This window comes from Gobio gobio (genome assembly GCF_949357685.1).
Source record: "Gobio gobio genome assembly, chromosome: 2".
NCBI classification, from domain to species: Eukaryota; Metazoa; Chordata; class Actinopteri; order Cypriniformes; family Gobionidae; genus Gobio; species Gobio gobio.
The window spans coordinates 9,710,729-9,728,746 of NC_137098.1; the positions used below are offsets into that span (position 1 = coordinate 9,710,729).

The 18,018-nt window shown below is 38.4% G+C and overlaps 1 protein-coding gene across 1 annotated transcript in view; it reads right to left on the reverse strand.

Moving 5' to 3' along the window:
• The window catches only part of pmfbp1 (polyamine modulated factor 1 binding protein 1), a gene marked incomplete at its 5' end in the record, with an annotated part of 175,765 nt that overhangs the window by 10,093 nt on the left and 147,654 nt on the right, over positions 1-18,018 (reverse strand). The window contains 4 exons of the mRNA XM_079838772.1: positions 5,738-5,819; positions 5,991-6,065; positions 8,216-8,388; positions 8,463-8,630. Coding sequence (XP_079694898.1) covers positions 5,738-5,819; positions 5,991-6,065; positions 8,216-8,388; positions 8,463-8,630 — 498 coding nt within the window. The remainder of the gene's footprint in view (positions 1-5,737; positions 5,820-5,990; positions 6,066-8,215; positions 8,389-8,462; positions 8,631-18,018) is intronic.

The window sequence follows — 18,018 nt, forward strand, 5'->3', positions numbered from 1 at the left end:
ATGGAGCGACTGAGGCTATTATAAGTTATTTATCACAGCAAATCAAGCAGTGATACTGTTCTGTATTTACTAACAGCCGAATTTGTTCATCCATACGCATGTTGCCCTGTACCGGGCTGTATGTCAGGTCTCAGCAGACTGTAAGGCCACACCTGTCCTAAAAGCTCTAGTAATGACACTTAATGAAAGCTGGGAATCCATGCATGCAGAAGGAGCCTGGCATGTCATAAATAAACCACGAGCCATTTCCTGTCTATTTTCTATCTGTTTATTTGTATTTACTCTGTCTCTCAGAGTCCAGAAGGTACTTGTGGTGTCCTAGAAGAACATTAGTTGAGCTTCACTTAGCTAAACTTAGCAAATGGGCAGTGTGCTTGATGTTTGTCCTTTCTACTGGTTTCACAACTATCAACACAAATGTACATGCACACTTAAAGGGATAGGTCACCCCAAAATTTTAATTCTCTTATTATTTACCGTTATTTCAAATCTTATTTTTTCCCCATGAAAAGTAGTAAAAAAAAAAACCCAACTCTTTTCCATATAATTCACTTGAATAAATGTGAAATAAAGCATAAGTAGGGTGTGTTCACACTTGGCATGTTTGATTCTATTAAAACGAACCCTGGTGCGATTGCTCTGTCAGTGCGGTTCATTTGAATGAGTGTGAACGCTGCCGTCTGAACCCTGGTGCGCACCAAACAAGTGGACAGAGACCCCTGAAAAGATGGGTCTCAGTCCGCTTCCAAATGAACTCTGGCGTGATACGAAAGATATATGAACGTAAGGCGAACTAAAGACATGTAAACGAACCAAAAACAGGATATGATGTCACAAAATGCGACCCTAAAAAGGACAGAATGCTCAAGCATAGCTATTTTTTCTCATCGTAGTTGCGATGTTTCCCATCACAGTTTGGTACAGGCATCAGCCGATCTTCGTTTGTGTGTGACGGAGGGATTCCTGACGCTGTTTTGACTCCTTTACACATTTTATAAGCTCTAAACAAGCACATTTAGCCCAGCACACAACATTGTTTTGGATGTTTGGTACGTTCTGTCGCAAAATATACATCATAAAAGCCGACCAATCAGGTTGTGAACATATGCCTTTAGGTTCGGTGTTAAAAATGCCAATTGTGAACGCTAAGCGGACCAGTTGTGTTATGTTTCTTTTTTTGGGCCAGACCAAATGAACCGAACTACAAGTGTGAACACACCCTTAAAGCACCATAAAACTGGTTTATGGGTCAATAATGGGTCAAGGTAAAGAGTGCCGATGAGGAAGAAAAGGAAAAATCTTTTAACAATCTAGTTTAAAACGCGTTCCAAGTTATTAGAAATCAGAGATATTATTGATAACTAAAACAGGTTTTTGTTATTTGAAATAAAATATGAACATATGAAGAGAAAAACTTAAACAAAAATGACAAACTGAAATTCATGAGTTTTAGTTGAAGTACTAAAAGTACTAAATCTAAAACTGAAATAAAAATGAATTAAAGCTAAATAGAAGTATTTAAAAAACTAATAAAAATTTGTAAAACTTTCAAATGAAACCTGAAAATGTAAACACAAATGCTAAATCCAAATAATAATATATACTATAATAGTATATAAATAATACAAAAATATTTATTGTGACCATTAATTACAAATAATAAAATATAAAACACTATTCCACAAAGTGCACACATCTCTTATAATTGTTATAAAAAAATAAATATAAAAAACAAGTTTTCGGGAGTTGTACCACATGACATTTTAACTGAACTTACCTTGAAATTGAAACAAAATGGTCAAATGATCTGATATTTTAAGAGACAGTCTTGAGGGCTTGCAGGGATCCTGTGTTATAATTGCCTGGTTTATTTTTTCTGCATGTTGGTTGGACCACATGGTTTGTTGAAAAAGTTTTTTTTTTTAAATATCACTAAGCAGTGAACCGTTTTGCTACTGATACTGTATATGGAGATATGTTCCAAGTCTTCTGCCATATAAGATTTGAGGAACATACTAAAATGTAAGTTGTTATTCACTGACAATCTTCCTGTCCACCAAATATCTCCAATGGACTACAAAAGACAGGCATTTCATTTAATGACCAAATATCACTGACACCAAACCTGACGGAGAACATCGCCACTCGCCATTCGTGTTCCAAGGCAGTCATAGAGGGGGTTGGAACAACATGAGAAACATGTTTCATTTTGGGTGAGCCATTTCTATATGGGAGAACATGCCACCTACAGCAGCCTGGATGCATTATTAGTCGAGACACTTTCTTGGGTAACGATCCCAGCTCTTCAACTTCTCTTTGAAGAAAAAGAAATTCTGAAGTAGTACAGCTCTGCAAAGTCAGACCCTGAGCAGATCTCTTGCTCTCTCTGTCATCAATAATGGAATAAGGTGGCATGTGGAGCAGGTTCTGGACCTTCAGAACAAACAGGGAGCAGAATGGATTCAACCCTGCAGGACGGGCTCATCAGCACGGTCAACAATGCCTGAATGATTGGGTTCAGAGCGCCAGCTCCAGCCCTCAGCTTCTACTATGCCAAAAGTTCTCCAATCATCTCTAAACTTTTCCTTTCCAATTTCACAAGTGTGAATCAGATCAGACCCTATTACAGAGGATAAGCCTGTACCTACAGAGCCGGATCATTCGGCAGCGAGAGGACAGGCACTCCAGAATGAGATGGCTAATGGTGACACGGACCTTCAACTGCGGTTATAGGACACCTTTTCTCTGCATCTGATAGAAATACCAACCTAATCACAACAAAGACGGTCTCGCTGATGCTATGCATGAGTACGAGATACCAGAGAACAGAGGACGAGAGCAAAAATAATGAAAGGGAGAGGTGTAATAGGAAATGGCCAGCATTGGGTCATTCAGGAATTATAAGAGAAGGAGAAGAAAGATCAAACTGGACAGGTGATTCGAGGCAAAACCTGCATATAAGACCTGTTTATATGGAAGATTGAGGGCAGAATGCGCTACGGCCTGTTAGCCACAGAGGTGAATGTTAATATTCACTCAATGACGACTGTAACTATACGAGATGCTGCGGTTTCCATGAAATACACTTGATCATTGCAAATAAAATAACATGAATATTATAAAAACATAAAAAATACAGACACATCCAAATGCTACAGGGTAGATAGATATTCTTTTCAGTGTACAGGTTTAAAGTTTAAAATTTTCACTCATTAAAATATAAATACGACCTCACGTTGTGTCAATCATGTTTACACACTGCCTCCGAAACTTTCATCCGTCATAAATTTTTTTGGATCAGGTTGGATTTTCTGCGTTTTTCGCAGCAAGCATTTTGAGAGGTGTTTTGACTATTAAGAGCCACCGTACAAGCGAACGCCAAAATCCAGAATGCCGTCTGACAAGTTGATCCACTTCGTCTCGCATCGGTTTCTATTTTTAGGATGACGAATACGAAAAAACACATACGAAAATGTCGGACTCAGTGTGCAAAGACCTTTACATGCTATACAACATCTGAAAGCATTTTAAACAGTATTTAGCACATTTTATTTGTTCATTCAATTATAATTGTGCATGCAGCTTTTATGACCTCATTTTTAATTGGAAGGCTTTATGGATTATTTGTACTTTTCCATATTCATCACACAACACACACAGCATGGTCATTTAAAATTAAAATGTGACAAAAAAAACTTTCCCTTACATATTAATATACAATTTTAATATAGAAGTCGGCATGAAATAAAAATTCATGCTCTGTATTTTAACACGTTAATGGTGTTACTAAAGTTATTGATAAAAATACAGTGAAAACTGTAATATTGCAATATTATTACAATTTAAAAAATATTTAAAAAGGTAGTTTATTCTTGTGATGGCAGAGCTGAAAACCATGATTTTATTTTAAATCAAAATCTAAGAATTTATTTGAAATTATAAATATTGGGAACACTTACAACAAGGTCTCAATTGTTAAAATGTGTTAATGTCTTAAGAAACATAAAATAACAATGTGCAATATATTTGTTAAAGTATTTATTAATCTTTCTTAATATTAGTTAATAAAAATACACTCATTCATTGTTAGTTCAAAGTGCATTAATTAATGTTAACAAATACAAATTTTCATTTTAATACTGTATTTGTACATTCAGAAATTAACATTAAAGGGATAGTTCATCCACAAATTAAAATTCTGTCATCATTTACTCACCCTCAAGTTGTTCCAAACCTGTATGAATTTCTTTCCTCTGCTAAACACAAAGGAAGATATTTAGAAGAATGTTTGTAATGACTACCAATGACTACCATAGTATCCCCCCCCCCACTATGGTAGTCAATGGCTGCCGAGATCTGCTTGGTTACAAACATTCTTCCAAATATCTTCTTTTGTGTTTAGCAGAACAAAGAAATGTATACAGTTTTGGAACAACTGACCAATTAAGACTAGCACTTGCCGATTCTATTCGTTTTTCTTTTTAATAATAATAAAATAAAAAAACCTGTGAACTGTGCTCGACTAGCTGAGACTTGTTACAACACTTGCATACTCTTGCTCCCTTGCTGGGCTGATTGCTTCTATAGCTCTCTTCATTTGTAAGTCGCTTTGGATAAAAGCGTCTGCTAAATGATTAAATGTAAATGTAAACTTGAGTGTGACTTGTGCTCACAAGCTCCGGCAAGAGCGGCGCGGCGCATCTTGGACGATTTGGCTGTCGAGGAGAGTTGAAATCAGGTCAACTTTATTGTAATGAGATATGACGCGGTTCGGCGGCAACCAATCGGAATGCAGAAGTGCTCCGCTTGTCAGGATTCCAGAGAGCGCAGTCCTGTAAACTTTGCTTCCGACCACATTAGTTCCCAAGCAAAATGGAGGAGAGGTTGATCATAGCTGTGGCGGGTTTGATAAGAAGGCGCGCGACACTATTTATAGGCAACATTTTCGCTCTAGAACGCTTGTTTTTCAGCGGGAATGCAATTAATTTGCTTAAACAACACCGATTTAACCAATTGCATTAATGCTGCACTTCAACCAGGACAGTTATTGTAATGTAGGCTGCACACAAATTAATGTTAATGTTAATTAAAGACCACGGCTAGCAAACGTCTCCTATAAACTGCATGTTGAAATTAGACTAGCACTTAACCATGAACACAAAAGCCACACAAATGTCTTTTAATTGGTTTATTTCAACAAACAAGCAAGTATAGTTGTTAAGTTCTTTCCATCGATCAGTTTTTTTTATTTTTACTTTCACATTTAAATGATTTCATGAGGTTAACTTATACGGTTATACCTTACTTGCGGTCAGTCAGCACAAATGCTGATCAACATGATTGTTTGCTTTGGCCCCTTTAAATAAAGTTTAAAAAAAGACCAAGCATTCGATCAGAGCGTCCACAAATCTTTCTACAGCGTAGTTGGCAGGCCGTCCAGAGCGAATTTTGACACTCTTGTCTGCGGCGGTGTGAACGCCTAATAAATGATGACAGAATTTTCATTTTTGGGTGAACTATCCCTTTAACTAAGATGCTGTAGAAGTGTTGTTCATGATACCTAAAGTAGTTAACTAATGAAACCTTATCGTCAAGTGTTAATGCATCCCAGTACGGTAGTAAGGTGAGTCACAACTTTCATGCTGACTTCAACTTAAAAACTGATGCTGATAAAAAAAAATTCTATGGACACACTGGAGTGTGTGTTTAGGGCTTTGCGCTGGAGTGTGTGTGTTACCTTCAGTCGCTCTGCTTCCATTCTCTCTGCTTTCAGCTTCCTGATTTCCCCCTGTAAACCCTTCACATTCTCCTGAAGGTGCCTGCATGAAGACAGCACAAACATTACAGCCTAATCCCATTTCACACAAGTGCAGCCTCTCTCCATATGTTTGCATGCACATTCCCTGCTACTTGGACCTTAAATCCATGTTTGTACACACTCCAAGCTGAGAGGAGCGGAAACAGCTTTGGACAGGGTGAGCGGGGCTTACTCTCTCTCAGCTGTCAGGTGGATGATCTTCCTGCTCTGGTCTTTGATCTTGAGTGCCAGTTTCTCATTAGTGTGCCTGGAGTGGAGCAGGGGCAGAGATAATGGGCTGCAGTGAGGAAGCTGCGAGCTGCTGTCACAATGAACCATGATGCTGAATGATAATGATACAGCCATTATAACACAGCCTCTTTCTGGATGCAAAAAGTTCTGATGCGCCACAGACACTTTCTATACTCCGTAAATGTATATACTGGTTCCAACAGAAACCATACACTGTAACATGTGATACAATCGGTGACATGTAATGCAGTAAGAAGCCATGTTAAGCCAAGGGAAACACACAGCTAGGTCATTATTGCAAAATAAAGACCAAAAGGATGATCAGGTTATGATAGGGTTTATTTTACAATAATGACTGTCTGACTGCACAATATGCCGTTAATTACACGGCTCCTTACAAAATACATAATATATACAATATATTATTTCACAATTGGACATGAAATAATGAATTGAGTTATGTGAGAACGTGGAGGTGGAGGGATACCAGAGATATTAAACTAGATACACTGTAAAAACTGATGTTCAAAGTTGTAAATAAAGATTATTAAAGTAGGTTTTACAAGAAAATACTATTTAAAAAAAATTCACATTTAATTAAACCAGTTTCATTGTAGTTCTTTTTGTGTATATAGAAAACGTATATACTAATATTGCATTGATTAAAGTTTTGAATTAGCTTTTATTTGTATATTTTCAGTTTTCATGTTAATTTTATTTTAAGATTAAGCAATTATATATATATATACACTCACCTAAAGGATTATTAGGAACACATACTAATACTGTGTTTGACCCCCTTTCGCCTTCAGAACTGCCTTAATTCTACGTGGCATTGATTCAACAAGGTGCTGAAAGCATTCTTTAGAAATGTTGGCCCATTTTGATAGGATAGCATCTTGCAGTTGATGGAGATTTGTGGGATGCACATCCAGGGCACGAAGCTCCCGTTCCACCACATCCCAAAGATGCTCTATTGGGTTGAGATCTGGTGACTGTGGGGCCATTTTAGTACAGTGAACTCATTGTCATGTTCAAGAAACCAATTTGAAATTATTTGAGCTTTGTGACATGGTGCATTATCCTGCTGGAAATAGCCATCAGAGGATGGGTACATGGTGGTCATAAAGGGATGGACATGGTCAGAAACAATGCTCAGGTAGGCCGTGGCATTTAAACGATGCCCAATTGGCACTAAGGGGCCTAAAGTGTGCCAAGAAAACATCCCCCACACCATTACACCACCACCACCAGCCTGCACAGTGGTAACGAGGCATGATGGATCCATGTTCTCATTCTGTTTACGCCAAATTCTGATTCTACCATCTGAATGTCTCAACAGAAATCGAGACTCATCAGACCAGGCAACATTTTCCAGTCTTCAACTGTCCAATTTTGGTGAGCTTGTGCAAATTGTAGCCTCTTTTTCCTATTTGTAGTGGAGATGAGTGGTACCCGGTGGGGTCTTCTGCTGTTGTAGCCCATCCGCCTCAAGGTTGTGCGTGTTGTGGCTTCACAAATGCTTTGCTGCATACCTCGGTTGTAACGAGTGGTTATTTCAGTCAAAGTTGCTCTTCTATCAGCTTGAATCAGTCGGCCCATTCTCCTCTGACCTCTAGCATCAACAAGGCATTTTCGCCCACAGGACTGCCACATACTGGATGTTTTTCCCTTTTCACACCATTCTTTGTGAACCCTAGAAATGGTTGTGCGTGAAAATCCCAGTAACTGAGCAGATTGTGAAATACTCAGACCGGCCCGTCTGGCACCAACAACCATGCCACGCTCAAAATTGCTTAAATCACCTTTCTTTCCCATTCTGACATTCAGTTTGGAGTTCAGGAGATTGTCTTGACCAGGACCACACCCCTAAATGTATTGAAGCAACTTGTGATTGGTTGATTAGATAATTGCATTAATGAGAAATTGAACAGGTGTTCCTAATAATCCTTTAGGTGAGTGTATATATATGCATGTTTTTCCAGACATTTTACATTTTAGTGGTCATTATTCAAAAATATGTGATTGTAGAATAATTGTAGAGTAATCGACCAATCCAAATCAAGTATTTAAGACAGCTGTGCGTTTAGCTTTTTAGAATTACAAAAAAGTACTGTGGTAAAGCCAGATGGTAATATCGTGGTACTGAATGATTTCATGTCTTACTTTTGCTCCTTCACCCATTGGTTCACATTGGTCACGACTAGTTCACTTTCCCTGTGAAGTCGAGAGCTGTCACTCCGTGCGTCTCCTAAGCACTGCCGCAAAACATCCACCTCACACACGGCTGTGTTATATTTCTGATCAACACTGTCCACCTGCGAGTGCAAAGCCTCAACCTGCACAGGAAGAGACAGTTAAACATAAAAACACAGCAGAATGATATGAATGTTGTGAGGATATTGTGGCTTACCTGAGATACTTTAGCATTGTAGTTCTCTTTGAGAGCGGCCATCTCCATCTTTAGCAGCAGCACTTCCTCCTCTCTGGCCTGCAGGGCTGTCATGTGCTGCTGTGCCCACTGCTGTGAGCGGGACAGCTGGGTGTGCAGCTCCGCCAGTCGCCCCTCACACGCCCGAGCCTGAAGGGAAATGTAGAATTATGATGTTCAAATCTCAAATATATATGCGGAGAATATAACTACACATTAGCCATTTATTTGTTGACTTTCCCAAACAGCGTGGCTCTGTGTTAGTTTCAAAACACTGCATTTGAAAGAAATGAAGGTAACACTTTAGAATAATGGTCCAGGTCACTAGTAGTTCCTGCATAGTGACTAGGCAACACTTGAGTAATTATTAGGTGCGTTTACATGGAGCACTGTAATCGGTTTAAAAGTCCAAACCAAATAAAAATGCTCCATATAAACACCTCAATCAGAATAAAAATGCCCAAACCGAATGAAATTGTAATCGATTTGAGAGGGGTGGGATAAACCTTTCCATGAACCGATCAAACGGAAAAATTCCACCATGTAAACGACCTGATCCGATTACTTTGAGTGCACGTCTTTCCGTGACGTAATATACAGCCCGCACCTCCACCACTGAAGAGTGCGCGCTGCGCTCACAGTAGGCTACAATGTTGACGAGAGGAAAGTATATCTTTCTCAAGTGTTAAACTTTTTAACAAGTTATGAAGATAATGTTGGACATAGCCTGGCTACACCATCTCATCTGACAGCATTTGTCCCAGGCACTTCTACTTCAACTGCGCCTGACAGAAGAATGTATTTTTCTGAGGTGTTTCTTACAGCAACACCAGATCGGTTTAGATAACGTCTCATGTAAACTGTCCACGCAATCATTCAATCGGCATGATTTTAATCGGAATGACATAAAAGTGAGCATGTAAACAGGGCTAGTGATGCATTTTATGACCACGTTGAGTGTAAAAAAAAAAGACAATTGCTCACATCTCAGACACGTTAATGTTGTGATTAGTAATTAATTAGTCATTTTTTATCATTTGTCATAGTTATCTATTAGTTCTTAATGACGCCAATCCCATTCAGTAATTATTGATTACCTACTAAGGAACTATCTTAGTCCTAAATGTGCTATTACTTGCTGATTAGTTAAGCTTGTTTCAATATTAGTTAATAGCTGAAGTGTTAATGTAGTACTACTCATTAGTCCTGCATTACTTCCTGCATAGTTACTTATTAATGACAGACCATTATTCTAAAGTGTTACCGAAATTAATACTTTTATTTAACTATGATGCTTTAAATTGATCCAAAAAGTGACAATAAAGACATTCACAATGTTTTAAAATATTTATATTTTAAATAAATGCTGTTTTTTTGAACTTCCTTATTCAACAAAGTTTTCAACATTGATAACAATAAGAAATCTTTCTTGAGGATCAAATCCTCATATTAGAATGATTTCTGAAGGATCATGGGACACTGTAGCCTGACAAGCCAGACCCACATCAAGATGTTGGGTCTGGAAACTCACCATTGAGGGGTGGGATAAACGGTTGTCTTTCAAATTCCCTCTGCATGCAATTGGATAGCGCCATGAGCGCCACAACCAACCAGAGCAAAGAAGAAGGTGAAGCCGAGCTAACGTTAGTTGATAGACTTTCGCCGTATCCGGTAGGCAAAACTTCGAACATATCTTCTTTTCTTAAGAATGACTTCAGTGCCGTTCTTTTCTAAAAGAAACGCTTAACTCCAAGTCTTCCAGAGTCGTGGCCAAAGCCGATTCGAAAGACCGCTGTTCGTCAGCTTCTTTGTTTACGAGTAGCACGCAGAACCTCCGCAACTCTGCTGTGACGTGCCGTCATTATGTTAAGCCCGCCCACCGACTCTACACACGCTGTGATTGGCCTGACCAGAGTTTGGTTTTTCCAGCTCTCAGGTCTACCGAGAGTTGCCAGACTACACTTGCGGCAAAATACATTTTCTGCCGCTAGGGTGCGTCTAGTTTTCTAGGCTAGTGACACTGAAGACTGGGGTAATGATGCTGAAAATTCAGCTTTGCATCATAGGAATAAATTACATTTTAAATATATTCAGATACAAGACAGTTATTTTAAATGGCAGTGTTGTTTACTGTAAGTGTCTGCAGAGACTGTGTCACTTAGACTCCCCCTGAAATTGCCTCATCGACATGGCATCCTCAATAAACCCGTCTCCGGCGTGATGACTCTGATCTTTCGAATATTGCAATTTAATAATTGTTTAATCAATACGGCATCCTCAATAAACCCGTCTCCGGCGTGCTGCCTCCGATCTTTCGAATATTCCGATCTATTATGACCTCTGACCAGTTACTTCCAAACTGTAATACATTATAGATTACTCGTTACTGTTGTTTAAAAGTATTTTGTTACCTTACAATATTACTGTACTATTATGTTGTAGATGTTTTTTTTTTTTAATTGCTAGTGCTATTTTGCGACGTCGATAGTTCTTTCGGTTTTAGACAAAGGTTGCATTTGACTGCATATGCATTTGACTATTACGTTCTTCTTGTCTGTATCTCCGACAACCTTGAAGTAATGCGCATACGTCTTCTGCCATCTTCATCCATTATGCCTGATTTACTTTCATTTTGCCTACCCCTAAACCAACCCATCACACAAAACTTTCTGAATTTAAAATATTTTGTTAAAACATTGTTTAGTATGTTTTAAGCCATTTTAAGACTCAGGAAATGTCCTCATAAGCTATGTTAACATTGTAATAACAGTTTAATACCCATGTCATTATTCAAATTTGTGTCCTCATAAATCAAATAAACAAGCACACATTCACACACAAACACACGTTGGGTTTTTCATGTTTTATGGGGACATTCCATAGACATAATGCACTGAAAAAAGTCTAACATTGCTGTTGTTCGTTTAATGTGTATTTTCCCGTTGAAATAGCTTAAAATTATAAGATAAAAGAAGATTAAATCTCTCAAGATCTCAGCAGAGGAGGATTAAACAACTCTACAAACAGTATTACCAGCTTCACGCATTACTAACCAGACTGACTTTATTTCTATCATTTATGTTTTAATGAAAATAATAGTTCAATTTGAAGTCACCGTGATGGGATGGAGATGAGTGTTTGCTTTAGTTGGGCTCTGTTAAAGGGATAGTTCACCCAAAAATGAAAATTAGCCCATGATTTTCTCACCCTCAAGTCATCCTAGGTGTATATGACATTCTTCTTTCAGACGAATAAAATCGGAGTTATATTACAAAAGTCCAGGCTAATCCAAGATTAATAGTTGCTCTGTTTTTGAAGTCCATAAAAAATGCACCTGTCCGTCGAATGGGGTGTTAATAAAGGCCTTCTGAAGGGAATCGATGCGTTTGTGTATGAAAAATATTTAAAACTTTATCAAAAGGTTAAAGTTCCAGCCGATCGCCTTCCATGGAAAAGTGTTGAAAGTGAAACTCAAGATGCATACGTGACGTCATGACGAGCCTACCTGGTCGCGTTAGTCTTTCGATCGGCAGGGGAACTTTCAACACTTTTTCCATAAATTGAACAGGGAAGGCGACGGCCGAAAAATTACTTGATAAAGTTTTAAATATGGATAATTTCTCTTACACAAATGCATCGATTTGCTTCAGAAGGCCTTTATTAACTCGGAGCTGTGCGGAGCATGTTATTTGATGGACAGATGCACTTTTTATGGACTTCAAAAACAGAACAACTATTACTGCTATAATAACGCTTGGATTAGCCTGGACTTTTGTAATATAACTCTGATTTTATTCGTCTGAAAGAAGAATGTCATATACACCTAGGATGACTTGAGGGTGAGTAAATCATGGGCTAATTTTCATTTTTGGGTGAACTATCCCTTTAACATTAGTTTTTCTCTGGCTGCTTTTACTGTGTGTTTATAAAACACTTTTGTTATGGCAATAGAAAATGTGTTCAGATGATGTTTGTTATTTGTAGTGACCAGAATCACTGATTCCATTCAGAGTCTAATGCTCTGCTTATAGAGGTAATGTGTTATTCATTTTATAGTATTTATAATTATAGCCATGTGATTCTACAGTAAAACATCCAGGACAGTTGGGGTAATCAAATAACATGCAGATTAAAAAATAAAATAGTGCAAAAAAAGCTTTACATAGACATCAAGAATCAGTGTAAGAATCTCAACAATGGTGACAATAAAAAAAAAAAAAAAGGTTTGTTCCAACCTAAAATAATTAGTTTGATCAACCTTTACAAAGTGGTTGCATGGATTTTAACTATTCAGGTTAAACTAATTCAAATGATTTACTTTGAGTCAATGTCAAATATTTCGTGTGATTGATTTCTTCAATTTTTTTTAAGTTGATCCAAGGTTTTTATTTTTTCAGTGTGATTTTATGCTGTACAAACTATATTCTATCCCCGGCTAACCCTAAAACCCAGTATACTTCGGCCGTCTATGTCCGCATGACATCATTTTCATCATTAGGAAGGTTTGTTCACACCCCATCTGCGTGAAGCCCAATTTTTGAGACTGCACGGATGGTGCACGTACAACAGCGCATGCACAAGAAAGAAAGAAGAGTCACAACAATTGTACTGCGCATGTCAAACTCGGCCATCCGCAGTTGAGTATGTGTTGAAAGCTGTGCAGACACGACTGCGGATATACCTGTATACCTGGACCTTAACCCTACCCCTCACAGAAAACTTATTGCATTTTTACATTTTCAAAAAAACATCACTTATTATGATTTATAAGCTGTTTTCCTCATGGAGACTAAAAAATTTCCCCACAAGGACAGGGATTTCATATATCACCATCTTTGTGGGGGTATTTTGTCCCCGTAACATAGTGTTTACCTGAAACACACACACGCGCGCACACATGTTTGGAGTAATATGTTGATAATATTCCTCTTCAGGCAGAGGACACAATACAGTATATAAGCGTTGACAATCTTCCGCTGCGTTAAAATCTCTATCCCTGAACAAATCACTTTTACACTCTTATGATGTGGCAAATATACAGCAGCTCACACAATTTTACCTCATATGACATCTCAGGTTTTCAGCATATGAGAATTCAGCTTAAATTAAAAGGCAGACTAGTTTCATGGCTAGTAGCGCTGCCAGTGTGCAAGATGGTGGAGCGCAGTGACCTTTACCCAGACCGCACACACTGCAGAGGAGAGCCAATAAAAGGCCGTAAAGAAAAGGAGAAAGACAATTAAAATGCTGTGTGTGTGTGTGTGTGTGTGTGTGTGTGTGTGTGTGTGTGTGTGAGTGTGTGTGTGTGTGTGTGAAAGCGGGTTATGATGTAGTCACCTGTGCAGCTTTATATCCAACTCTAATCCCTCTGTGATCCCACACACACACTCAAATGAGATTCTCGACTCATCAGTTTCTTCAATTCACACCTGATTTATAGACGGGGGCTGGTGTATATTTGCAAACACACACACCTCACTGTAATCATATCACCTCTACCAACACAAACACACACACACACACACTCCATATGAATACACAACCTTATGCAACCGTAATTATGTGCCAGGCAGACAAACACACACACACAGAAATGATAGCCGCCTTTATTCTCGCGTCTGTCTCCCCCCGCTTCCCCGCATGCTGCGTTCCACACGACTGGCGAGAATCATTACCGGCCTTCCTCTGATACGGCTGCAGCACCAACAGCAATTATTTTTAAAAGCCAGAGCTGAAAACAGACAACCGATGCACAACACACACGCATAATCATTATTTCTGCAGTCCGACCGGTGGTGCAGTGTGTGTATGTTTGTGAGTGCATGTATACATTAGGGCCTGGCCAGTGTGCAGACACTTTATTTTCTATTTTCCGTTTTATTGTCATCCTGCAGAGTTTGCTGACCATAAAATGACGAGGACGGTTATCCAAAACCAATTAGAGTTACCCTACAACACTGACAGCACTTAAAGAATGAGAGTGAGTGGTTTAAATAAGTACACTGGCCCTACTGTCTGAAGGAGCACTGCAGTTTTGCACATATTTCAGGTACTTCAGGACAAAGTGTCACGGAGGGGTTTGCCCAAGTCTGAGAACTCCCTACTTACGAACATCATTGTTGGTTCTGGAACAACATTTTTATCAACCAATCAGATTTTAGGATTAAGTTTGGGTTTGTGACATCAATAACATTATTATTAGCCAAACATTTCCCTCTGAATTTAGGAGGTACTTCACCGAAAACTGAAAATTCTGTCATCATTTACTCACCCTCATGTCGTTCCAAACTCAAGACTTAAGTTCCCTTTCAAAACCCAAATTAAGACCTGAGAGGTTTCTCTCCCTCCTTTTAAAGTCCAGGTAACCAAAACTTAGAAGATCCAAAAAGGTCATAAAGGCGTCGTAAAATTAATCCATATGGTTTAATCCAAATCTTGTGAAGAGATACAATCGCTTTATATGATGAACAGATGTAATATATACATATATTATATCTAAACAATGATCGACACAAATAAATAGATCAGGTCATATATGTGACCCTGGACAACAAAACCAGTCATAAGTCGCTCGGGTACATTTGTGGCAATAGCCAAAAATACATTGTATGGGTCAAAATTATCGCTTTTTCTTATATGCCAAAAATCATTAAGATATTAAGTAAAGATCATGTTCCATTAAGATATTTTGTAAATTTCCTAGCGTAAATATATCTCAAATGTATTATTAGTACTAATATGCATTGCTAAGGACTTCATTTGGACTTCAACTTTAAAGGCGATTTTCCCTATTTAGATATTTTTGCACCCTCAGATTCCAGATTTTCAAATAGTTGTATCTTGGCCAAATATCTTATCCTAACAACTCATACATCAATGGAAAGCTTATTTATTCAGCTTTCAGATGATGTATAAATCTTAATAAATAAAAAAAATACCCTTATGACTGGTTTTGTGGTCACATGAAAAACACGGATGCTCAAACATGTGTGATGCGTGAAAACCAATGACGTTCCATGATTACTATTTGCTATGCGCTCTATGAATGTGTGTTTATACACCAGATTGCCAAAAGTATTGAGAAACCCCTCCAAATAATTTAATTCAGGTGTTCCAGTCACTTCCATGGCCACAGCTGTATAAAATCAAGCACCTAGGCATGTAGATGCTTCTACAAACATTTGTGAAAGAATGGGTCGCTCTCAGGAGCTCAGTGAAATCAAGCGTGGTACCGTGATAGGTTGCCACCTGTGCAATAAGTCCATTCGTGAAATTTCCCCACTACTAAATATTCCATGGTCAACTGTTAGTGGTATTATAACAAAGTGGATCGCTTCTCTGTCTGGAAATCCGATGGACGAGTCTGGCGTCTGGGTTTGGCGGTTGCCAGGAGAAGGGTACTTGCCTGACTGAATTGTGCCAAGTGTAAAGTTTGGTGGAGGGGGGATTATGGTGTGGGGTTATTTTTCAGGGGTTGGGATTGGCCCCTTAGTTCGAGTGAAAGGAACTCTTAATGCTTCAGCATACCTGATTCTGTGCAGCGCTTCCTGGTTCTGCGGCAGAATGCCGGCTCACTATTGGCCAAGCACGATCCCATGATCACATGCATGCGTTGTGGTGCTTACGTGAATCGCATAGGAGAGTGACACGGAAGAGAAGAGATTGTTAAATAAAGTCGTTATTTTTGTATGTTTTTTTGCGCACAAAATGTATTCTCATCACTTCATAACATTAAGTTTGAACCACTGTAGTCACACGGACGATTTTAATGAAGTCTTTACTACCTTTCTGGGCCTTGAAAGTGGCTATTGTTTTGCTGTCTATAGCGGACGGTAATTGTAAGTGCAACGATACGGTGCTCCGCAGTGGTCAAAAAGGATATAAAAAGTGAATCCCTTTTTGAAAACTCCAAGATGTGGATTCGGACGGCAATTAAATGACCACACGACCTTGGTGTTTGTCAAAAAACTGTAGGTAATTCGGCCGGGGATTTTTACTCGGATGGTGGGAGAAAAACACGGACATTCGGACGGCAATTAAATCACAGACTAGCCCCTGTCAATGATGAAAATACCTTACGACCCCACGAGAAACAATTACCGTCTGAATAGGGCTTATGAGGGTGAGTAATTAATGACAAAATTTTCATTTTTGGGTGAACTAACCCTTTAATTAATTTTAGTTTTCATACCCATATGGTCAACCTTTGGAGCAAGATGACAATGTCAATTGAAATGCAGTACTTTGCCAACTTACATATCAAGTCAAGTCAACTTTATTTATATAGCGCTTTTTACAATGCCGATTGTTTCAAAGCAGCTTCACCGTGTTAACAGGAAAATAATGCAACAGAATTTGATTCGGCTGTATAGCCGCACTGGAGAAAACAGTGATGTCATTCAGCTCAGTTCAATTATTATATAGTGAAAATGCGGGCTGATCAGTAATATAGTTGAATATTTAGTGTATTTTAGTCATATTTATATTACACTGGCATTTTTACATACATTTCTAATTAAATTAACCCTTAAATGCATACCTCGGGTCTTTAGCGACCCGAGACGTCATTCACTATCCTCCTCCTCATTCATTTTTTAAAGTTAGACATCAACCTTCTTAGTATTCCTCAATCAATCCATTTTAAACAATATAACAAGAAAAAAAATATAATTGAATGCCTGTTTCTCCACTAAATTTTTTCAAAATTGTATAGGGTCGCTAACGACCCGAGGTGTGTAAGATTGTACCTATTTTTTTTTCCTGCACAGTAATAAATGAATCTATAATGACGAAATAACTGCAATTCACCTTTATTCCATGTCTGATACACAATGATGAAGTGACGTTTCACTCATAGTTACCTCAGACAGAAAACGAAACAATAATAATTATAATTTGGAAAACTTGAAATGGGTCAGCGATTTACTGCAGAGCAAGTACTGAACACAATCAAATATTAGTGTCACTGTCACTTGATGATGGATCTGGTAAAGGAAGCTGTCAGTGATCAAAATATTTATTTTCAAGATGTTGAACATGAGTTTTGAGAATATGCGTGAGATCGCGAATATGATCCAGATGCAGAATGTACTGGGAAATGAGTTATGACGAGGACAGTGGTGATGGTATAAAACATCTGCTCAAACTGAACCCTTACAAGCTCCAAAAGGTAACAAAATATGTTTTATTTTCTTCTTCTTTAATTGTTACTCTAATCTCAGGAGTTTTATATATTATCGCGACAGGTATAGATCTATCCATGTTAGATATAGATCCGGGTCGCTAAAGACCCGAATATGTAAGAATGTTTGGCGAAACCGTCATGCATTTAAGGGTTAAAGGGGGGGGGGGAACACTCAGTTTCAGTCAGTCTCATGTCAATCTTGAGTACCTATAGAGTAGCACTGCATCCTGCATATCTCCGAAAAGTCTTTATTTTTATTATAATTATAAAAGAAAGATGCGCTGTTCCGAGTCTTTCCGGAAAAAGCCGTGCGGCTGGGGGCGTATCGTGTGGGCGGAGCTAAAGAATGTCGAG